We start from the raw sequence: 23,942 nt of genomic DNA, 5'->3' as shown, positions 1-23,942 counted from the left end.
AGCTTTTTCCTTGAATTTGTTAGTTGGGCCAAAGAAATCGAAAGTGACTTTCGAGACTGTCCATTGAGAATTCTATTTTATTTTTTATGTATTTTTTTAATTCTTTTAAATATTTAAAAAAAAAAACTTACAATCTCATTTAAAAATACTTACTAATCATTAAGTAAGAAAATTTAAAAAGAAAAAGGAAAAAAAGTGAGTCGGTAAGAATCATTGGGAGAACGTATCGGTAGATTTTTTGGTGTTCTCGTTGTTGGTAATTCTCAATGACACCAAACTTCACTCATAAATATCAGGAGGGAACATAAATTCAAGACTTCCACATTCTATTTAAGGAAAAATTCAAATTTTTATGTTGCGGGTAAAATCAAAGTTTTTAAAAAGGACAATATAATTAATATTGTTACAGAAACAAATCTACCATACAAAAACCGAGCTTCTAGGGAATGGAAAATACTGCCAATTTTTAATTTTTTTTCTTTTTCTTAATAATTAAGAAAATTGTTTAATATTAATATAAAATTTTTATATTTTTTTAAAAATATTTAAAAATATTAAAAAATAATTAAAAAAAAAAAAACCTTTTTTTAAGCACAACGGTGACTCCCAGCGGGAGCCACCAACGATAAATATAGCATCGTCCCTAGAGAATTAATTCAAGAGTGCTGATTTCTACCAGCTTCAAATATATATGTCTTGCACAGATTCTCGATTAAAAAAAATAAAAAATAGACCCCATAATTTTTTTACAAAACCCGAAAATTATGCACCACCCGAGGACTTGTACCATTAACAAGTTCATAAAAAATTCTAATTAAAAGACGTACTGATTTTTTAGTTGAGCTCTTTAGTCAATGGTCCTGGGTTGAGATTGATGGGCATCTAATATTTAGGAGGATTGCTATGCATCAGCCCCTGTAGCAGCGCACTCTTTGCACACCTTATGTGGCATCTATTTTTTATTTTTAAAACCCAAAACGTGCTTTTTGTTGGTCGGTTTGTATTTCTTTACCGATTCAAATTTGCCCCCCGCGTTCTTACCTCTGAATTTTTGCCCGCGTTGAAACTCCTACGTCGCCTGCATCGATTGTGCTCTGCCCACTGCCACCGGCAACGCCGTCTCTCTTTCCAGCGACACCGAGGCGGTCTGCACAGCGCTACCACTCCACTCGTCGCCCAGCTCTACTCCCTCCCAGTCGCCAGCTCATCTCCTTTTCTTCCTCTCCCCACCCCCGGCGTCGCCCCCCACCCCCACCAGCTGCGTCGCCCATCCTCTCCCCCACCCCTACGAGCTGGGTCACAACACATGCCGTCTTTTCGTCGGCGTCGCCCCCCACCCACACCAGCTGGGTCACAACTCACAAGGTTGTACTCTGGAGTTTAATTTGATTGTAAAGTTGTGTTTGAGGTTGGTTTTTTCCTGCTATGGTATAAGAAGCATTTTATTTTGTGTAGGATGATTTTTTTCCCAGGTTGGATGGCTTGGATTCTGCATTCGCATCATCTTCAAATATTAGAGGCAGCAAAATGTGGGTTTGATGTTGATGGGTTTCGCCATGCTACTCATCCGGCCAGGAGATGGAACATCTGCTGATGTATTTAAGCTTTCTCTTCCAGCACCTCATTGGATGAAATGAGTTTGTTTCTCTATCTCGAGAATAAATTCTTGTACTTTGTTATCGTAGATTTCAGTTTTCTTGAATTTTTTGTTCTATTATGCTCGTAGGTAAAATTTGGTACCTGGATTTTGCTTGATTTGTGTCAGTGTTCTGTAATATGTGGTGGGTTATGGTTGATAACATAGTTTTCTTTTCTTTTTGTCTCCTACGGCTAGGGATTGTGCTTGAATTTTGTTTTGGGGGAGTGATTTTGTGTTTAGGGTTTTCTTCTCATTTTCTTTTCGTAGAATGCAAAAATGTTTGCTCCTTTCACCAGCTTACTAATAATTTATTCAGTTACTAATTTTACAATAAACTATTTTGCACTCTAAAAATTTGGTTTGAGATGAGAAGAAGATAGTAGAAAATTCGTGCGAAAGTTTTGTTCTCTTGACAAAGAGGTTTCTTGGTTTTTAGAATTTCTACCTCTGTCCTCTAGAAATTGCAATAGCTATGATGTGCCTGGCTTTGTTTTCCGAGAGTTGCACCCTTTTGATCAAGCTATGTTTTTGTTTGCCTAATCCTTGTATGATTTTTGCTTAAAGCCTTTGGGAACTCTACTGCTTTTGTTTTTTATGACACTTGTGTTTCTATGTAGTAATTAAGCCTTGAGGAGATTTTTTTTACCACCTTTGGAAGGAAAAGTAAAACTTGAATTTGGTTAGTAGTTGTTGTTTGGAACGATTGGCTGTGAGCCTGTGGTATACTTCTTATAATGCAGTTATTGGTGTACAAACATCAAATTTGTTCTCTTTAAATAACTTAAAATATGAAGAATGAGAGTTTCATGGACGCTCTACCAATTTCACTGTATTGAGTGCCACATGCATATTGAGATACATATGCTAATTTATCATTGATTAGTCATTCCCTTTAGAAGGTTTGGATTTCTTTTTCTTTCTTTCTTTCTTTTTTTTTTTTGGGGGGGGGGGGGGGGGGGGGGGGGGGTGGGGTTTATAATTGCTCTGGTATTTGCTTCATTAACTTTTTACCTTTTTTTGTTTCAGTGAATGATTTAATCAATCTAGCCATGCATTATAGTTATAAGTCTTACTAATTATGTCATTTGACTATCGGAATTACATATTCAATTCCTTGTTCCAATTATTTTTTTGCCTAGTATTCAGTTTCAGTGTCCCTTCATTAGTTTATGTGATGTCTCTACTTATTTAAAAAAAAAGTTTATGTGATATCTCTAGGATGTTTGTTGAAATATTTAGTTGAGGTTTGGCAAAATGAGTAATTGGTTCATAATTCATTTGAGTGGAAACTCAAAAGAATTAGCTTGTCCATTTCTCGTACACTATCACCGACAACTTTGTCTTTATCAATATGTATTGTTGTCTGATCCAACCAATTCATGAAGGAACTGGTTGGTATGTTTGAACCATTCTAATTTATTTGATTAAGATGTTCAATTTAAGTAGTTAGTACTGATGGGCTTTCTTTCAAGATGCTTTTGAATTTAATCATACTGTGCTGTATTTATGATGGGGAGCATTGAGGCATGATTTCAGTTGGTTTGGTGCTTAGTTCAGAATTCTTATTGTGTGCCACTTTGACTTACACCCCTGTTTCATTTTTCCTTCAGTTCTGCCTCAAGAAAGGAGGTACATCAAGGAAGAATGAGATTGTGTTCATTGCTCCTACTGGAGAGGAGATCAATAACAAAAAACAACTGGAGCAGTTCCTAAAATCACACACTGGTAATCCTGCAATATTAGAGTTTGATTGGGGTATTGGTGAGATGCCTAGGAGATATGCAAAAATCAGTGAAAAGGTCAAGGCAACTCCACCATCAAATTTTGGTCTGACTTTTAAATTAAAGAGTGACTTGTGACAACACCAGGCACTCGTAAAAGTACTTGCTTTAGGTTATCAGATATGTCTCTCCAATCTAAAAAACAAGTCAATAAACTTTACTTGAATAATCAAAATGGGAAGGCTCGATATGCCCATGGAGTTTATCATGGGAGAGTGAGAATTCTAGTTTTTCTGTCAAACTGAAGTCTAGTGAATAATTTAACAGGAGATGCCTCAAAAGGGAAATGTTGCACAATAGCTCTTGAGAACCTTCAAGTTGAATCCTTTCGAGTGTTTAAGTTTCTGTAATATTTCTTGCTTTATGCTAGGTTTATAATCCTTGCGCTAAATGTAATATTTTCTTGAATTTTAAGGTTTATTTACATTGTCTTGTGATATTTTCAGGTGGTTTTGATGTGTTGTACAGAGAAGGAAAAGCCAGATTGGTGCTAAAACTATGCACACTGGAGGAAACAAGAAAATGAGACTACTTAGATTAGAATCTTGGATTTTGGAATATTGGATTTTGTAATGAATATTATGAGACTACTTAGATTGTAATAAGCTACTTTGTAATGTTGTATCTAATTAGAATGAATATTATGACTCAATATTTTACTAGATGACTTAATCCAAGGATTGATTATTTGATGGCAGTGTTATAGGCGGGTTGTGGTACATCAATGTTGTGGAGATGTATAGCTTGTGATTCCTTCGGAATTGGAAGTACATGTTGTTAAGCTTATCATACAAAACTTGTATATGAAATCAATCAAGCTCAAAAGTGACCAAAATAGATTGGGAAAAAATCTATATAGCCCAGCAAATTCAGAACAGTGACAAAAAACACTAGATTTTTCATAGCCTCCACGGTACCTCTCCTCATATACAACAAAATGCCTGATCAAGTGCTTAATCAAGCTTTACCTAATTCAAGGGGGATTACCATTACATATGATCCATACAAGAAAAATAAAGAAAATATCCACCTATTTACATGTGCCCTATAGTTTATCCAAACCAAGCAGAAACTATTACAATTGATACAACCCAGTATAAATACAATAATATTCGTGCATTTCTATTCTCGACCCTCCACAAATTTTGTTCAACCTCAACCTTATGGGCATTTGTCTCTCTCTCTTAGTTTATCTTCCCTTCTTCGCAATACGTCCTCCTCCCTCTTCCAAACTGCAGATGAATTATAACAAGCATACTGTGAAGCATCAAAGTATGTGAATCATTAACAGGTAGATACAAACAAATGGGACAAACAGGGGCATATTAATCAACAAGGATGAAAAAATCAGTATCAATTCTTACGGAAGTGTTGGACAAGCAATAGTACAAACAAACAAGAGATAGTAAAGGGAAGTGTCAGACAATCTAAAATCGAGTTCTCCCACTATGTACTCATCAATCCAATTTTTTTATCAGCAAAATAATGATTTTATTGATATAAATAAGCATAGCCCAAGTACACGGGACATATACAAGAGCGACAACTAAGCATGAATGACACATCAGTGCAAGTTACTACTTAATTCCTTTTTCTCTATTTGGCCATAAGTTGATAAATTGCAATTCAGATCATAACAGGTCCACGACACATAACAAATAAGGACTTGAATACTTCACTCTTAAACTGAATTTTATCAAAAACTAAGTAGACTCATCAGAGTGGCATGTGCCTCTAATGTCAGCTCACATTCAGAAATGACTAGACTTATTTGTCTAATTGTGGGACACTTTGGTGTAGCTTATGGGCAACCAAATAGCTTGCTCTGATATCCAATTATACATACCACCAACAATTGAGTCAACCAATTTTAATAAATCAACTAGCACTTCAAATGATTGATCTCATTAGTCAATTAAAATTTTAATAGTGTTATAAATAAAATGGAAAGTAATGAATTATTTTCAGAGTATTAGCAAAAATCTCACCATCTCAAGCATTTATAAGTTTTTATATAGTTAAAACATAAAAGTAGGCATACCCTGATACTTGCTGAAAATTGAGTTTGCCACCCATCATAGTACTGAACAAGAAGGAAGAAAAAGATTAATAATTTAAGAATGAGATATTGACCAATAAGATATGCGTTGAGCCATTTCTAAAACAATATGAATTGTCATACATGCAAACCAGAAACTGTGTCATTTAGTTTCATTGAATGCCTAGGAAGCTATTCATGAAAAAAAAAAGGCCAAGGAAGTCCATTTGGTGAAGTAATCATTCCGTCAAACACAATATGGGCACAAAAATAAACACTAGAATCACTCAGAAATTAACACAAAACCAAGATTAAAAAAAAAAAAAACACACACACACACACACACACACACACAATCAGTTAGCAAAAGTATTTACTGCATGGGACCGTAAGCAATATCTTCATGTGGAAACTGATATTGAAAGTTCATGAGATGGAATTGAAAGAACATTGCACTGTGCGGGTAAGAAAAATACATGCATATTAACTAGTACCAAAATATATGCAGCTCTTGATTTAATAAAGACACAAGTAGTGGCAATGCAGAATAGCAAAGCAGGCAAAGTTAAAAACACCAGGGAGAATAAAGATTAGTGTTAGGGTAAATAAATTATCAATCTCAGAAGTGGCATATTTTTCAGCTTCAGAATTAATTTTGATTTTCTCTGAAACATCCCAAGAGGAAATAACTTAAGGTTGCAGTCTTAATATGATGGAGATTTAACATCACAAAGTAAATATAAAAAGACTAGCATAATTTGACTACCATACCTTACGATTGTTCAGCTTTTTTCCCATGTTACGTTCCTAAGATTTTCTTTTCTTTCTCAGTAGAAAGTTTCATGTGTTATAAAGTTATCTTGAGCACAAATAGAACAAATACATAGCGTTCATAGATATTATACAATCAAAGAAAAATATTGAAGAAGAGAGGAGGACGATGAGATGAAGGCACGGGGAGATCGGGCACGAGGGAGTCTGGATCTTAGAGATCGAGCTTTGGCGACTTAGAGAGGGTTGCTGAGAGGAACTTGGGCGACTCAGAGGGTTTCTCATAGGAGTAGAGATGGGAAGGGGCAGTCGAAAGTCGATCTATAAGGAACTCAAGTTGATCGCTGAACTAGATATCCACATCACATGGGGGAGGGTAAGGGAAATGCGTGGGGTGGGGGAGAGGATAGGCGACGTGGGGGGTGGGGGTGGGTTGGGGGAGAGGTGGGCGACGCGGGGGGTAGGAGAGATGATACGGGGCTCAAGCTCAAACTCAAAAGAATAATTTCAAATTGAGAGCGGAACGGGCGATAGGGACAAGGAGGGAAAACAAATTTCTTGCCACGTAACGTGTGCTTCGGCTGCTGCCAAATAGTGGCTGATGCCAATAATATTTCAATATTTAGGAATGTGTAGGATAACCGGAAGTCAAACCCTCTACAAATTGCATTCTCCTAATATTCTAGAAGAACATAGTCCCAGAGAAAAATTTACAAATCTTACTGAAAGTTTCTCTCAAAAAATGAAAAAAAAAAAAAATAAATCTGATTTTCGCATAATTAATTTTCTATAAACAGTAATATTTACTAAAACGCAATGTTGCGGGGCAAGGCACTGTAGAAACTATGGCCAGTGGCCACCGTCATTTTCTAACCCGCTGGCCTGGAACTCGTCCTTTCTATCCTTTATTTTTAAGTTTTGCTACACAACCTCTCAACATCTTAACATCCCACATTTTTTTTAATTTTTATTATTTTATTTTTTTATCAAATATTTAATATATAAATAATGAATAAAATAATTAAATTAATTGAAAAAGAATAAATTCAAAAAAATTATTAAAAAAATAATAAAAATTAAAAAAAAAGTAGAATGTTGGGATGTTGAGAGGTTGTGTAGATTTTTTCTTTATTTTTTCGTCTCATGGTGTTGCAAGCAGGTAAAAACAGAAAAGGCTCAAACCGAAAGGGACCCTTCTTCTTGACAACAACAACCCAAAAAACAAAGAAAAACTAGACGTTAGTCTAGCCTAATCTATGTTTTTAAATTCCATTATTTAATTGTATTAAGACTTCCATTGCACCGTAAGAAATATGATTTGAGCATAAACCCCACTCTATAGAAGCATCAAAGGCCTCGTAGGATAGGATAATTGTATCTTGACTTCCAAGATACCTAAAAGCAGACGATGCGGGGTAGCACCCTCCTTGCATCCCACCGAGGTGGGTATATTTTCACTTTAAATATAAACTACATTTTACTATATTTAAAAATTATTTCTAAATCTAAAAGTGATCAAAAATATATTTTTAGATCTAAATTGTAAATTTAAATTTTGTAAATATGATTATAATTTAAAAATTATGTAATTTTTAAATTTGTTAGTACATATTTTGTGTAAGTTGTAGTATAGTAGTTTTAAACAATATAGTTTTTAAATTTGTTAATGCATACTTTTTAAACAAGTCTTAACAAATTGTAACATATATATATATATATATATATATTTATATTTATATATATAAAAATATATTTATGTAATATTTATATATATAATATATATAGGCAGAGGCGGGGTAAACGGGGGGCAAGGTTGCAGGGTGCGGGGCTCCACTGCCCACCCCTACCTAAAAGGCAATAATAGTGCAACTTTTAGTGGATATTTACATGTAAGTCCTATACCAAATCAAATGATATTTTTATAATATTAAGTGGTTAACGATGTATGACTTTTGAAATGTACCCATTTTTCTTTTTTTCTGTTTGTTAATGAGCAGATTGACATGTCGTGAACCATTTTGTAAGCTGAGTGAGGATCACACAAATTATAATATATAGAGTAAAAAGACCACAATGATATGCTGGCAATCATGTGTGAATTCAATTCACCCAAGAACATGCATAAAAAGAAGTACGACCGGGTAAAACAAAAACAAAATAAAATGAAAACCACGGCATCTAAAGAAGAAAACGAATTCAAAGATGATTTTTCTAAACACTCGTATCTATTTTAAACTGCTACAAACTGAAGCAAGAGATTAATTGAAAACACAAAGGGACAATTTTCTTTTCGAGTTTCAATTTCTCGAGAGTGATGTATGCCGAATATATGCATGTGTATGCAATTACGGGTCAGATTAAAGGTGGCAACTGTCTAGCTCTATGAAGTATGAGATTTTGTAGAAAGGATAAAATATCTTCGTCCGGTACTTGCATCCCGGTGTTGGTGGATGAAAATGATTTGTTTGTATGTGAATAATCGAGCAGTGTTGTCTTCAATAATCGGTGACTTGTAAAGCAGGGCTCTGTGTGTCATTGTCGCGTAATCCAAATTTTCCCATATGTTCCACAGTTCTAACCTGAAAGTCGCTCTATCTTAAATCTTTCTTTCCGGTATAAGGCCCTATTAACACGTTACACGTACATTTTGTTGAAAAGTACACACGTACCTTTACAAGCATATTAATGATTTCAACGGAAAAGCCCCCAGTTCTTGCTCAAATTGATGACTCCAAATGAACAATCAATAGTTTTCATTCCAAGCATGGAATTGGTTCATGAGAGATCATAACCAATGAATTGGAGCCATTGGATGAAGAACATGTGTCCGATAAAAAGGTTAAAAAGGACGCATTTCCTCCTCCAACGGTTTCGATTCTAACAAAACAACAAAACCCAAAACAAGTCCCTACAATGTTTGCGTATTTTTTAAATAGCTTTCTTATTGAAAAGAATATATCTTCCTTAAATCATCTTCATCTTAATTTAGCTTTTTGGTACATATTATTGTAAGGACAAGAAACAAAAGCCTAAAAAATGGCCCCGTATGGTACCCCCTTGGTCTAATTGCATCCCACGGCATGCCATTAGAGGAGGTTATAAGAACATTAACGCTTTGGCTATACAGAATCAACCTGGGATAGTGAAAAAACACCGTAGCATTTGTTACTGGGCTGGAAGTATGATCTAATAAACTGAAGTTACCGCAATTTGTACTCAGACTCGGATATTCTAACCATCTGTTTCTCCCAGATTTTCGGCCTATATAAAGACAGACATGGTATGTAATGTACATTTGGACGCATCATATCAGCATGGGGTTGCAACTACGCACAAATTCTGTTTTAGCTTCTAACACCTAACCATCTATGGAAAAACTAAATCAGAATAAGAAGGCGTTGATTCCCTTAAAAAAATTGGATCAGCCAAAATCTCCAATCTTCATACCTGTAACCTTCCAATCAAACAAGAATTGGAGGAGAAAACAATGGAGCAGCAACTTATTATCTCCAATGAAAAGAGTGGCCATGAAACAGCTTGATAAGTTACTTCCCCACGAGCTTATAGTAGGCATACAAACCAGAGCCAAGAAAACTGAGAAGTTGCCCAATAACATTAAACTGCAGATAGAAAACATTACCTTATATTAGAGGAGCAATAAGGGGAAAGAAGAAAGCAATATTATATACAAAATGTGCCCTCTCAGCATGAGTGGTTTGATTAGTAGAATGGCACTCACGACATCAAATGGAAGCCCGCCAAAAACCATCCAGCCAAACCCAATGGTAAAAAGATCCTGCAAGAACCCGACAACCATCAATTTTCAGAAAATCAGTAGAAATGATGTGACCAAAGAATATTTAATAACAGCGTAGCAGTACAAGTGGTGCATAATTAAAATTGAATGGGAAAGGGTTATAATAAGATACATTGCAAGCATTTGACCATGTTAATTTAAAAATTGGGAAATACTCTAGCCACAAAGGGATTACACAAAAGCAATCCAACAAACTGACATGGCTTGATGTGATTCGTCAGATTATAAAATTATTTTTCTTGTAAAGTAGATCTAAAGGATCAGATGAATCCACGTCAATTTGTTGATGTAGCACTCCTCTTAAAAATTTAACTGGTTGGACCCTCTATAAATGGCCTGGCACAGTTCAAACAGTTCAGAAACAATGCACCACTGTATGCACCATACAACACCATCATGTCCCAAGCTGCAAAGTGGGTGCAAGGAAAAGCTGGTAAAACAAACCTTCAGGTTCCCACAAATCGTCTGTGTCAGTGCTGAATTGAGAGTTGTGTTCAGAAATATACTATAGTTCAAGAAGAAAGCCAGTATGCACGAACAAAGCAACACAGCCTGCCAAATAAATTAAAAATATAATGTATCAAGGTTCTAGGAATCCTTCAAACAAGTAATAGTATAAAACACCTAGGACATTAAACATTGAGACTTAGCCTAAATGAACTCAAACCGTTAATTGCTTAAGGCGATGAAAAGATCCTGTGGGATGTCCAAGCACACCACACAATACTATAAGTAATAGTTTACAAAACCAATGCACAAGCGAGAGATTTTAATTGCTCCAAAGAAAAAAGAGCACGGCAGATTCAATCATCTCAAGCTTAATACAAAGTGAAGTGATTTCCTACTGGAAATAAATCAATGAACCATTCAAAAAATATGACATATTGCATGAAGATTTTGCTCCGACAAAATGCTAATGCACTTACCTTCTATGCAGCTAGCACAGAGGATAGTTTGAAAAAACTAAGCTAACAGAACCAAAAAAGAAAAAACAGACATCATTTTTGCTGTTCAAGGATGAAAAGCCAGATATATTGGTTTACAGACAGGAAAAAAAATTGGACCCTCCTGACATCGTCAAAGAACATTAAGGAGATTCGAGATGACTTTAATCATGAAGTACATATATATGAGATTTCACTGAGGTGCAAAAACTACCAAAAAGCCAGGTGAGAGCAGGTAAGGGAAATTAATTGTAATCTCCAAGTCACCACGAGTAAATGTCCAAAACAGCAGAACTGGTCCACATATTACTCCTGTTATAGGAGAAATATAATTGTGTGTCATAAATTGATTGAATAATCACATTACTTGATTCAAATGGAAAATTCAGGTTAGGAATTGTTAGCTTACCATTGCACCACATAAGGCCAAAGCTATTCAGACCACTGGATTTCCCTGAGAAGAAAATGCAAGTGAATATTCACAAAAGATGCAAAAGCTAGCAAAGAGAGAATACAAAAAAGGGGGTTATAGTACTACCAATGCGGGCTATGGTTGCGAGATATATTGCCGTGGTGATGTTGGATAAGAAAACAACAGCATAGCCATAGCCATCAAAGGAGAAGTCCCGAGCTCCCGCAATAAATGCACCAAGAACAATCAATCCAACACTGATAACATCCTTAAATTTTTTTTTTTCCAGTTAAATATAGGAATTCGGAAATTGGGCATTCAAGTAAAAATGTCTCACATCTGGTCCTATAACACAAGGCTTTATAAACGATCCAGAGTTAATGCTTATAAAACATAACATCGGTCAAGCAAGATGCCCAAGAAGTTTGAATTCGAAAATAAAGATTTGACCACAGGTCAATAGAAGGGGGTGGGGGTGTTTTTTAAGAGACGAGAAGCCCAGTTTGACAAGTAATCCAAAGAAAACAGAGCATGGCAGACTAAACCAGTATTGATAATTGTGGAATGGGGCTTCTCATCTATTAAAAAGCACATCTTGATCTTAATCATAGGATTTTCTTTTAATCATCTTCGAATTCTTGTTAGTAATACCTGATCTTTAATTAAATATGTTCACAGATTATGCACAGGGCTAGACACTACCTTTGGGCCTTGACAACCAAGTAAGTTATGCAGTTAATATTTAAGAGCAAAGTTCCTAGATGCATCAACTCAAAGATTTTTCTGTTTTGTGGACTCAAAACAGCAGCTAGACCAACAACAGTTGCAAATAGCCATAATAATGAGCCTTCTACCTTCCAACAATAGAAGGCGTGTACTTCTGCCCTGCCAGAATATACTCCACAACCATTGTAAATACCACAGTAGTCCGCCTGAGGGTGGTGTACATGGGAACATTTACTCCACGGACAGACTCCATAGTGGCTAGCTTTCAAGGAGAGGTAGTGGAAAAGTAGATATTAACAATTATTAATAAACACTGTGCTAAAGACTCAACCACCAAAAGGAAGTTTTCGGCATTATGAAATACAGACCATGTAAAGCAAATATGCTCCTGCAAGAGGAAGGGTATGCCTTAATGTCGTTAGTGATACAAATGTTGTGGCATTACCAGACACGTTCAAAGATTCACCTACTGTGAAAGAAATTATCTTCAAGCGTCTCATTGCATAGAGAAAACAACATGAACATATCATCTGCAGTGGACACGAGATACGATAATATGTATATAATTTTTTACAGGGCTCATGAACAAACAATTCTTCAATTCAAACTGCAATGCCTATCTGGTAAATCTGAAAGAAAATCAGCATAAACCATATACTTTCTTTAGAGAGAGATAGAGAGAGAGAAAGGAGTGTATTAATTAAAAATAGAAACAGAAGTAATTGGAGTAAAAAAGAATATCAATGCTGACGAGTTACAAAGTTCTTCATCAAGCCAAGTCTTGCAACATTTTCGGAGCAGAATCTGGGAATAAATTGATTAGGTGAAACTTTACTCCAATGTGATTTACATAGAGAATCTCTAGGGGTTGGAGCCTGGGAGGGGATCTAGCAAAGGTGTCACAGAAGATGACAAACCATGAAAAAGTTTGAGGACTGCATCGCACTCTAGCACAAGAGTTTGAGCAGCGGCCTAATTGAGCTAGGATAAGCAAGCTAAGCAAAATCCAAGAAAAGCTAGTGGCCTAAATGATGAGAGTGAATGATGCACAGTTGATTAAATCCGTAAGCAATCCATTAAAAAATTACCAAAAAGGGAAAACGGAATATGATACTTTGGCTGCTTCAGAAACGTTATTTCATTTCATCAGTTGTAGCATTCTATAAACGATTAAAGACAAAGAATAGCAAGAAACTAAATACCTGAAAGAGTGTGATAACATTTGCGCACGGGAAGCTATACGATGAAAGAGCTGCTTTGTTGAACAATATCAAGAGCACTGCAGAGCAGATGGAAAACAATTAAAAAACCCAAATGTAAAACCCGATGTATCTCAATAATTTCACACTGCTAGATATAATCTTGGTAACATACACTTATCAAAAAAATATATTCATGGTAACATACTATGGTAAGAGAGACATACGGTACCGGAGAATCGCACAAAATGGCATAAAACTTTTATTTACATACTAAGTTCTTTCAAGTATAACATATACCTTCCGTACATTTTCCGTGAATAGATGCATATAAGCAGATGGAACATAGCAAATTTAGAACCAAGTGACAGTGACTTTCCGTATATCAAATTTAGCGTCCCATCATGGATTTCGGCATGACATGTGGAAACTCATTTCTCACCAACTTTGCATCCAATTTTTGACGAGATAAAGAAATTAATTGAAACCAGAACAAGATTGACATTTAAAGTTCTTTCAAATGCAAAAAATGTTAAGACTCCGAGATAAATTAGATGGGTTAAAATCGCAATAATAATAAAACAGAAACGTCAATTGCTCTTTCATAATGTGTTGGAGATATATACCTGCGCAAGACATGTAAGAGATCGAGGCGTAGGCTCCTCGTTTGGTCATGGCAGACCCTTGGAAGAGCATCTCATTCCCTTTGAGGAGTTTGTCTCTCTCTTCGTCACGTGGAGGATCCGACACTGGTAATACCGGATACTTGGACGAGCTCGACGCCTTCAAAGACATCTCTCTCTCTCTCTCTCTCTCTCTCTCTCTCTCTCCCCTCCCGGTCGCTCTAGGGAATGTCCTATTTCAATGCTGACTCGGAAATTGAATCCGTCGTTCCAAGCCAATGACCGGCGATGCGTTTATAATTGGATCGGGTCGATGACTCAGACCGTGTCTCTGTACAAGTTATGAATTGGAGAAATACTTTTTGTAGTCGGCAGATGCAGTCGGCGTGCAGTTAGTTGTAAAAAAGTAAATTAATACATGACCTATATAAAAAAAATATTATTTTTTAATTTTTTTTTATTCATATAGGTCTCCTTGAATATAAAAAAAAATTTATAATTTTTTTTTATTAATTCTGTACAGCCGATTGCATTTGCCAACTGTATGTAGCAAAGCCCTTACGGAGACTGCATCCATGATCCAACGCTCCAAAATCTGAATGACTGTTTCCAAGTTTTGTTTATGATTTTATTTTCAAAACATAAATAAATAGTTTTCTGAACATATAAAATAAGAGTAATTTTACTCATAGGCCGGTTTAGTCTCCAACACCACACACCAGTTGAGTTGGCAAACCCTGTCTCTTAAATACGATCTAATCCCTCTCTGCTCTTTTCCTCCCCCATTCAAAAACTTAACTGTCTTTATCCGTTCGCACCCCTCGAGAAACCAGGTAGAAGACTGAAAAATCTTCCACGAAATCCCTCCCTCCGTCCCTTTACCGACTGTGACAAACCTATCAATACCCTTCAAGACATACTCCAAGTGATATGAGAAACACTCCCACCCTAACCCAGCTGAATCCCCCTCTCCCATTGACACCATACTTCGAGAAAAGCCCTAACAAATCTGAGAATACCCACTCCCTTTTCCCGTCGACACCATCCCCTTCTCCCTAATCCGTTGACTACATTGTAGCAATTTTTTTCCTGTTTGATCATTCTGATTTGATTCATTATGTAAAAGTTAGGATGAAGTAATATATAGGAAGATTGCCTAAATTTACGTGTCATTTGATGCGATCTGGGTAAACAAACTCAAATGGATTGAAAATGATTGATTCCCCTGCATTGTTCAGTTGGGGTTGGTAAGAAAATGGCGGAAGGGCAAATCTGAGTGGAAGATTTGGGGGAGAAGGTGGAAAACGTGGGGAGTAGTATTCTAAACAAATCGTTTTGAAAAAAAAAAAACAAAAAAGCCAGCTCAGCTGGTGTGTGGTGTTGGAAACTTAAAGCGGCCTATGAGTAGAATTGCTCATAAAAGAATTTAGAAAAGAGAAAGGTCTTCTTAGAGCTAAATCTGTTGGATTTTCACGGCAAGTATCTTATATCTTCAGCTTTAAAACACATAACAATGATCCGAGATTCTGTTTTCAAAGAAAACCAACAAACGTGTCTGAAAAACGATTTCAAGGTTGGAAGCCCAACTCCCAACGTTAATTGGATTTAGATGCAGCTCTCGGCCCAAAAAAATCGAAGCCGGGTCCAACAAAATTACGTGGACCAAGCTATAGCTGTTTTACGTTTTACTCAGTCAGTTGTCAATCTTAAATCTTAAAGGTATCCTTGGTCAATAAGTTTCAATTAAGGCCCAAGTCATCATGTCAACCCTTTACAAGGCTCTCTCAATAATTCAATAGTGTTTCCATTTTGTATCTGACTTTTTCAATAATAAACTAGCGATTCGGCTTTTGTATTCGGAATAATTAAAAAAAAAAAATCATTTTATCAATTCGATGTCAATAACTTTAACCAAATAATGTTATTTATTTTTTCAGTAATTTCAGTACAAAACTTCATTAAAGTGTGATTATTAAATTAGTTGGTTGTAAAATGAATAATAAAATAATTAGAATTATATCATTATTCATGATCTATTGTAATGGTATTATAATCTTAATGTATATTATTTTAGTTTAAATCATTGAATTCACGTGTTCCATGGACCGGTGTTGTGTTGACGCAACATGCCATTAGACTTTTCTTTCTTTCTTTTTTTAAATTTCTTTTCGAAACTGATGTGTTTTCCTCTTCCTTCGTTCCATTTTTCATTTTATTTTCCCACTTTTCGCCTAAAGTAGGTTAACAATTTTGAGGACTGGTCACGAGCTCATGACTATCACCGCCCCGCGATTTAAGCTCATCACCATAGCAAGACAACATCATTTAGCTAGCATTAAAGCTCAGGTCGATGTTAATTGTTAACGTACAGTACATGACGACCAACATGCATCTTGTCAGCGACACAAAAGTCTCTAACTGGTTTCGCACATCCAACAACACGAAATTTTTTGTTAACCCATTTCATTCCGTCTGTTTTTTTTTTTTTTTCGTGTTCATTAGAATATTCCCATTTTTTGGTCAAAATAACTCTTGAAATCGCGGTATCTCAAGGATAGATGGGTCCAGTTCAAATGCTCAATCATGATTATTGTTGAACGTAGTATGAAACAATGAAAGAAGCTGGTAAAAGTATAGATTAAAAAAAGAACTATTTCAACGCGGAAAGATGACTGAGGAGTAAGGACGTACTAATTTTCACCAAGAAAAATGATGTTTAAAACAAAAGAAAGAAAATCATGTCTGTCAGCAGCAGAGCTTGGTGCCCCAACACCCACTCAGCGACGTGACCTTCTTTGCGGCTGGTTGCGAGGAATTAAACGAACTAATGATGAAAAGAATCTCATTATATAACGAAGGACTACATGCATTTTGAACATTAAAAAACAAAAAAACTTAATCTTAATCTTGGGCTTTGAAAAATGGGGAATTATCATGCAAGCAGATCAATCGAAACAATTAAACATGGTGGGTCTTTCAGTCTGAGACGAGTACACATGGGTTCCTGGTCTTAAGTGCTACAACTAATTGGGTTCAAGATCATGATATGAACATATTGTCAATGCTAAACTTTGAAGAAGCCAAAGGTTGCCCCACCGGTAAAGATGGAAATAGACCTAAAGACAAGAAGCTATGTTTGGGTGATCCCACGTTCCCACGGATGCCTTTGCGCATATATCCACTCGGTAACTAATTTAAGGGACATGATACATCAATGGTCCAGAAATAGAGAGACGGTGTGGGATCTAATTGGCATAGTGCCTGTCTAATTTCTTTTAGTGAATGGGGGGGATCGATGAAACTTTACAGTTTCACTGTATATAATATATCTCTGGCCTCTTGGGAGGCCGCTCCATTCCATCGGATAAGATCAATGCTTTACACAAGTTCTTATCTCTGAAGTACTCTCTATCCTATCAGAAGTGAACACATGTAACATGCAATGATTCCTCTTATATATTTATATTCTTTCAATCTTTTCTGCATGTTGCATTTCAGAAATGCTTGAAAGATAGAATCTGAATCACTAAATTAGAAAACAATGAACAAGCCACTTAAGATGCTCTATCACTAGTGATCTGATTACGATGTATGTTGAAAAGGTCCATTGCATCAAGCATGCATGTTGTATGCAGAATCGGGCGATTGATTACGAGAGCCATATATACTTTAGTGGTCCTCAATCTGCCACCTACCGAGTCTGAAAGTCCATTAACATTCAATGAATGACAAGGTAGTCTTGTTCATGTAACCTATTTTATGGGGTTGAATTTATGAATGGCAGTTAAGGGGGACAATAATTATCAGGGTTTTCAACTCGATGCTGGAGTTGGGTTCCACCAGTAGTGGATCAGGGTGAGAACCTTGGGATCGTGTCATGCATGTACAGATCATTAAGGTGGTCTAGGTGTCTTCTGATCATATATATCATGGAACCAGTCTGGCCTCCGGTGTGGGTTCTGGGGCACCTCGCATGTCATGCCCTAGCCGACCATCACGTGCACTTCACGAGGTGCACGTACCCTTTCCCCTGTTCTAAACAAGTGCTGCTACTTCCTGCTACGTTGGAACAGCGAGCAGAGGCCGCCTGCACTTCCAATTTGGAGCCACAAACGAACACATACCAAACGTATAATATGTTGTTGGCTTCTTTGTCTCCGACATAATATTCCCCCCCTCTCCCCTCCTGGTCTCTCTCTCTCTCTCTCTCTCTCTCTCTCTCTCTCTCTCTCTCTCTCCCCTGTTATTGGCTTAGATTAATTAATTGTATAATTAAACTCCGACAAGAAGAATTTTCATTATTTTGATCTAAAAAACATTATTATTTTAAAGTATATAAAAACATTAAATAATAAAGAAGATCAACGGAATGTTTTAGCATGGAGGCTCGTGAAATGCCTCATCATGATGCTCTGTTGACGGGGTTCTGCCGACACACTGGACATGTTTATAGTTTGAACTCATATGCAAACTATTTGATATATCCCATTAATAGTGAAACCGAAACGTGATTTGCACTTTGGTTCATATATTTGTCATAATCCTATCGAAAATATCAACCTAGAAAACTGACAATTTTAGATTCGACTGCTTTAATCGTTGGATCACCGTTGGTTTTTTAATATAATAAATATTGATATTATTGGTAATTATAAGTGCATCTGTAAAGTATTATAAAGAAATAGATATAAAAGGAGAATATATCTTTTGACGTCAGTCACCATGATAATAAGTTATAATTTAAGGTGGTCGGGTTCATACATTTTTCGTTGAAGAATCGGGACTTCCTACAAAGTTGTGGTAAATAGGTTCTCACCGGCTTTACTATCGTACGCAACAACCAACTAATGAAGAATACAATTCTATATATATATATATAGCAATACTTATAGGTCAAACTTTCTTTCGTTATTGGCCCACTGGGTTTAAACTTTTATTGAGTGCTTGTACGTGAAGGAATTAATGACTGAATTGAGCAAGCTCAGGACGCCTGACATTGAGAGACGGCCAGCTAGAAAAAAGCTAAATAGTTGGACTTTCACGAGCCCAGATCATCAAAGAGTTTATCCATTTAATTATGACATACCAGCTTGCATGTCAATTAACTTTAGAAAAAGTTGGAATATTTATCATCTTGTTTACAAATATCGATGTAACTTAGAGGTACGAGTACTAGTTCAGGACCTCAGGTGATTATAATAATGTCCATGTACGTAGCAGCAGCGCGCAGCTGCGAGACCATAAATGCCAATTAACCGATCCAAATGTGTGGCTCGTCAAGTTTCTTTCTTTAGTGGCTCGTTGGTTATTTGCTAGCTATCACTCACGCGAGTAGATGCGATATAGCTAGTTAAGCAGATATGTAGCAGTTTTAATAAAGAGCAATGACATGTAGAAGCTCAAATGTATAAGTTTTGTGAAGACTTTTGTAAAAATGTACGCTCCATAAAAACAAAGTGAGTTTTTTTACAATTTTTTATGATGAGATCTATTTTTTAATAAGAATTTGTGTAAGATTTGTATATTTAGAGCTTGTATATATTATTTTTTATGAAAATTGAACAAATCGTGTAGAATGCTTCTTGCCTAAACAATTGTACTGCTCCAGTTCGTAGGGAATTATGAGGGACAAAGGCTAGTTCCTAATTAATCATGTTATCATGTGTACGTAGCCGAATTAATTGGTTTAAAGAAAAGTATATATTTTGATTCATTATACCTGAAGAATCATCAATGTAGGCTAATAAGGATTTTCCTAAACTAATTAAAATCAGAAATATATAACCAACGAGAGAGAGAGAGAGAGAGAGAGAGGGTTGGTGAATGCGGGGGCAGATCAGAAGGTTAAGACTAAAAGAGAGGGTGGGCTAAGGCAATCTCGGCACGTTGGTGCACCCTTTCCTCGCCTGTCTATATCACTGCTAGTCTTTTAGCCGACCCAACTTCCATGCTGTCCCCAACTTCCTCTCTACCAGATGACAATGGTCATTTTCATCTCTCTCTCTCTCTCTCTCTCTCTCTCTCTCTCATAGATACACTCATATATATAAGTACTTCATAATCCCTCCCAATGGAATCTCCATTCACCTAGCAGAGCCTCATGTCTAGCTAGCCTTTTCCTCCATATAATATCCTGAACCTTACGACGTCGATTTTTCCGCTTTGTCATATGTATGAGATCGATGGAGCTCCAACTTGGCCTGGCCCTTCCAGTTCACAGTCCACTGAAACTGAAAGGGTTCGACCTAAATGATCACGAGGTTGAAGTACTGAATGAACCAGTTGCCTCTGAACCATGGAGCTATAGCAGCGGTTGTTTGAAAGGCGAAAAATGGGTAAAAAACAAACGTAGTTCTGAGGAAGCCTTTGGAGACCTACCACAGATCACAACCTTCCCCCTGACGTTGTGGAATGGCCAGCCAAACGAGGACGATGATCGGAAAGGAGAAAAGAAGCCTCACATCCTCGACAAGTAAATTAATTTTTTATATGTTGATTTTATTGGAATTTTCCCTTATATGTTGCCGCGAATAATCTTTAGTTTTAGCTGAATTTTATTATTATTTTTAAAATATTGAAATCTTTCTAGCTTATTAGTTATTATATATAAATGTGTGTGTCCTCAAAGGCCGTGAGCCATAAATATTACCTCTTGAAATAACATTTTCATATATTTGTGTGATCTGTACGCGCGCTAATTCATTTATCCATGCATGATCAATATATACATGCAAATGATGCAATCAATTTTCTTTTGATGCATTAGTGTATATAGGAACATATATAAGACATATATCATGCATATATATATATATATATATATATGCTTTTTCAATATTAAAGAATGCTAATTCCACTTATAAAATCTTAATATTGTTATATTATAAGATCGAATCATTTAGTTTCAAGAATATTATATATTATTCTTCAGGGATCGATAAGAGATGTTGGGTGGCCCCGGCCCGATGATCTCCAAGTGGTTCCGCCGTGATTTTCCGCAGTTAATTATATGTGTTTTAATTTGTTATATACATTATTGTCAATATAACATAGTGTAGTTCGACGTTCCCAACTATCAATATTTTGGTGGCCTATTCTCATTCCAATTTTCCTTAATATATGAAACATGGAACCAGGAAAAAATTATCCACTCAAAACATTGTCTTTATTAATTATATATACATTTTCCGATCTGAGTTATGAGTGCTGTTTTTTTTTTTTGGGTTTTTTTGGGCAAGAACATTTTTAGGACTCGTTTGGATTTAGAGAGTGTTTTCATCTCATCTCATCATTATAATTTTCTTAAAATTTTACACAAAATATAATAAACAATTCAATTTTTTTAAATTTCAAAACAATAATAATATTTTATTTTAATTTTTATTTAAAATCATCAAATCTCTAAATCCAAACGAGCCCTTAAGGTTCCAGGCATCCTTCATGGTCAAAATTGTATCTCACTCCCGTTAACAAGATTAATTTAATCACAAATTAACCGGACTTGATGAATATATTGGTTTATTTCAGCCAAACAAATGTCAATAATTAAGATTAATGGTAAAGTATTGAAGGAAAAGTTTTGTAATGCTTACCCATGCCAAAAGGGAGAAATCTTTTTTTTTTTATTTTTAATACATTTAGGGGAGGGGACCAAACTCCATACCTCAATTTTAGAGACTGGGGGTTATACCAACCAGGTCACAAACCTTTGACAAAATGGAAAAATCTTTTGAAGAAAAAAGAAACGTTCAATATATATATATATATATATATATTCGAATTAATTTGTCTAGAACAAAACTACTTATAATTGGCACCCAATTAAAAATAACTAAAGGCCCGCTTCTATTTCGTTAAATTAATTACAAGCAATATATCATGTTTCAAATCCATCTGTCCCAATTGATTAATTTTTCAGTATATATTAATTAGATGGTTTAAGATGATTAGTACTGATCAAACCTGAAAAGGCCCGTGCATATCATATATCTAGCATTACTCATACATTAATATTTGATCATTAGTTTTCAAATGTGATATACATAGGAAAGAAGAGGAAGAAAACCATGTAGTGGGGTGGCCACCCATTAAATCATGGAGGGTGAAGCAGCTCCACCAGCATCATGATCATGATCAGAGTGGGCAGATTAACAATGCAGATCGAACGTCGGCTCATCATCAGAGGAGTAGTACTGGTACTGGATCATCAAACTCTTTGTATGTCAAGGTCAAGATGAAGGGGGTAGCAATTGCCAGAAAGATTGATCTAAGGCTCTACGACTCTTATCAGGCTCTCACAAACAGCTTGATCACCATGTTTCCTAATGGTAAGTCGATGGGCGTTTACAAATATATAAAAATCAAGAGAAATTCAAGTAGGATTATCGGGTTTTGATTATTTGGGTCTAATTATATGCTCATGAATCTCATGTGCAGGCCGCCAAAATATTGATAATGATTGTGCAAGCTATGCACTCACGTATCAGGACAAGGACGGTGATTGGCTGCTTGCCGGAGATGTTCCTTGGCAGTACGTATATATATATATTTTTATATCATGGCAATATAATTTAATTTAAACTGAAATTTAATTTTAAATTTTTATTATTGTAAATTGAATCTTCATGATATATATGTGACATCCTCCGCACTGATCATTTACAAATCTAGTTTTTTTTTTTTCCAAATATCATTAATTCTTTTGAAAATAAATTATTTAAAATGTTTTAGAAAATAGAGACATGCAAGTTCACATGATTTTAGTGTTTTCTTATTTTTTTTTTAATTCAAATAATTTCCAGATGGATTCATGATATGTATGAGATCATGTGAAAAAAACGATGATTTTGCAGAACTTTCACCGAATCCGTGCAGCGTTTGGAGATTCTGAGGAATGTCGACGGTTGATCGATCATGAGCTGGATTATGTTAACGTTGCTCTCTCTCTCTCTATATATATATATATATATTATACGACTTTTCTTATGCAGTGGTTTAGCAAATTAAGCGTATGGTCTGTGATAAGTGATTGGGGAAAAAAAAAATTTGAACTTAGTATAGCATTGTGCAGTAGAGCTTAGGCTATCCAACAGAAAGGAAAGAAAAGCGAAGAGGAAATCTAGCACAATTGCCTTGTTTAATTACCAGTTATTTGTATTTCGAGAAACCACAAGAAAAAACTATGTGATATACTGAGTGTGTTTTCGATTGTGTTGTACGTTGAGTTTCAATATTTGATCAATTATATTATCTTAAAAACATAGAAATTAAGTAGAATGATGTATTTCTCTATTTCAAATAATTAGCTAGTGAGGCTTAATTACATTAGAAAACAAATTTGTTAAGGCTCGTGGCTTCGCGTGATCTATTAATTAAAACTTTTAACACCTAAAAATGGTATAGCAGGTAAGAATGAGATAAAGAGTCATTTTTGACCAACTAAGAGTATTCGGACCTCGATCAGTGTTGTATGGAGCCTTCGAAGGTAGTCCAGTCTAGTTGTGTGGTGTCCATGTATTCATCCATGGCGATGTACAGTATGTTAAATACAGGAAAAATAAAGAGACAGGAGATACACAGATTTATGTAGTTCGGTGTAATACCTACATCCATGGAGTTTGGAGAGTGAAGAATTTACTATAATATGATTATTTTATAGTTTTTTGTTGTCTCTCATCTTTGCTAGATGATGGAGATCTAAGCTCTATTTTCTTGTGGAGATTCCATTGCTGGAATCCCTCTCCTTAGATTGAAGAAGCTAAAGCTATTGAAATCGAAATTAGTCTCCTTTAAAAATCATGTGGAAGTTCCCTTTATCCTCTATTCTTCCTTTACTTTATATCACATCTTCTCTCATTTACATCATATCTCTATTTTTTTCTCCTACACGTTTCTTTCCTGACCTTTATCCCCGTTCTTTTTTCTTCCTCTCTCTCCTGCTGTTGTCTTTTAGTCAGGATGATAGGATTTGTTATTTGGGCCTTGAGATCTTT

General features: G+C 35.7%; 3 protein-coding genes across 18 annotated transcripts; 2 read left to right on the top strand and 1 right to left on the bottom strand.

The window, feature by feature from the left end:
* The first annotated feature begins 813 nt into the window (after positions 1-813).
* On the top strand, positions 814-4,117 carry LOC122315699 (methyl-CpG-binding domain-containing protein 11-like). 5 transcript variants are annotated; one of them, XR_006244098.1, is made up of 4 exons: positions 814-1,365; positions 1,473-1,595; positions 3,250-3,364; positions 3,867-4,117. XR_006244098.1 is itself a non-coding variant. In XM_043131799.1 (2 exons), exons 1-2 carry the CDS (start codon positions 3,166-3,168, stop codon positions 3,912-3,914), a joined length of 321 nt encoding a protein of 106 aa, XP_042987733.1. In that variant the 5' UTR covers positions 2,614-3,165; the 3' UTR covers positions 3,915-4,117. The 5 variants fall into 5 exon arrangements, 1 of the variants encoding a protein (XP_042987733.1); XR_006244097.1 differs by having other exon boundaries at positions 844-1,365; positions 1,473-1,637; XR_006244096.1 differs by having other exon boundaries at positions 850-1,365; positions 1,456-1,595.
* Positions 4,118-4,246: 129 nt separating this feature from the next.
* On the bottom strand, positions 4,247-14,294 carry LOC122315697 (UDP-N-acetylglucosamine transporter UGNT1). Of its 12 annotated transcripts, none has more exons than XR_006244093.1 (12): positions 13,954-14,293; positions 13,331-13,407; positions 12,497-12,658; positions 12,257-12,390; positions 11,529-11,659; positions 11,400-11,444; positions 11,205-11,302; positions 10,491-10,598; positions 9,969-10,025; positions 9,677-9,849; positions 5,462-5,503; positions 4,247-4,677 (listed from the first exon to the last, which is right to left on the bottom strand). XR_006244093.1 is itself a non-coding variant. In XM_043131791.1 (11 exons), the coding sequence occupies exons 1-11, from the start codon at positions 14,120-14,122 to the stop codon at positions 9,775-9,777; spliced, it is 981 nt and encodes a 326-aa protein (XP_042987725.1). In that variant the 5' UTR covers positions 14,123-14,294; the 3' UTR covers positions 9,370-9,774. The 12 variants fall into 12 exon arrangements, 8 of the variants coding, with proteins under 8 accessions (XP_042987725.1, XP_042987724.1, XP_042987726.1 ...); XR_006244091.1 differs by having other exon boundaries at positions 4,247-4,652; XR_006244092.1 differs by lacking the exons at positions 4,247-4,677; positions 5,462-5,503 and adding an exon at positions 9,370-9,595.
* Positions 14,295-19,961: 5,667 nt separating this feature from the next.
* On the top strand, positions 19,962-23,155 carry LOC122315111 (auxin-responsive protein IAA29). Its single transcript, XM_043130877.1, has 4 exons — positions 19,962-20,422; positions 21,997-22,277; positions 22,387-22,480; positions 22,803-23,155. Exons 1-4 carry the CDS (start codon positions 20,124-20,126, stop codon positions 22,855-22,857), a joined length of 729 nt encoding a protein of 242 aa, XP_042986811.1. The 5' UTR covers positions 19,962-20,123; the 3' UTR covers positions 22,858-23,155.
* The last annotated feature ends 787 nt before the right edge of the window (positions 23,156-23,942 follow it).

This window comes from Carya illinoinensis, chromosome 7 (assembly GCF_018687715.1).
Source record: "Carya illinoinensis cultivar Pawnee chromosome 7, C.illinoinensisPawnee_v1, whole genome shotgun sequence".
Classification (NCBI taxonomy): Eukaryota; Viridiplantae; Streptophyta; class Magnoliopsida; order Fagales; family Juglandaceae; genus Carya; species Carya illinoinensis.
Note: the sequence above shows the minus strand (reverse complement) of the source record. Positions and strands in the feature narration are given on the sequence as shown.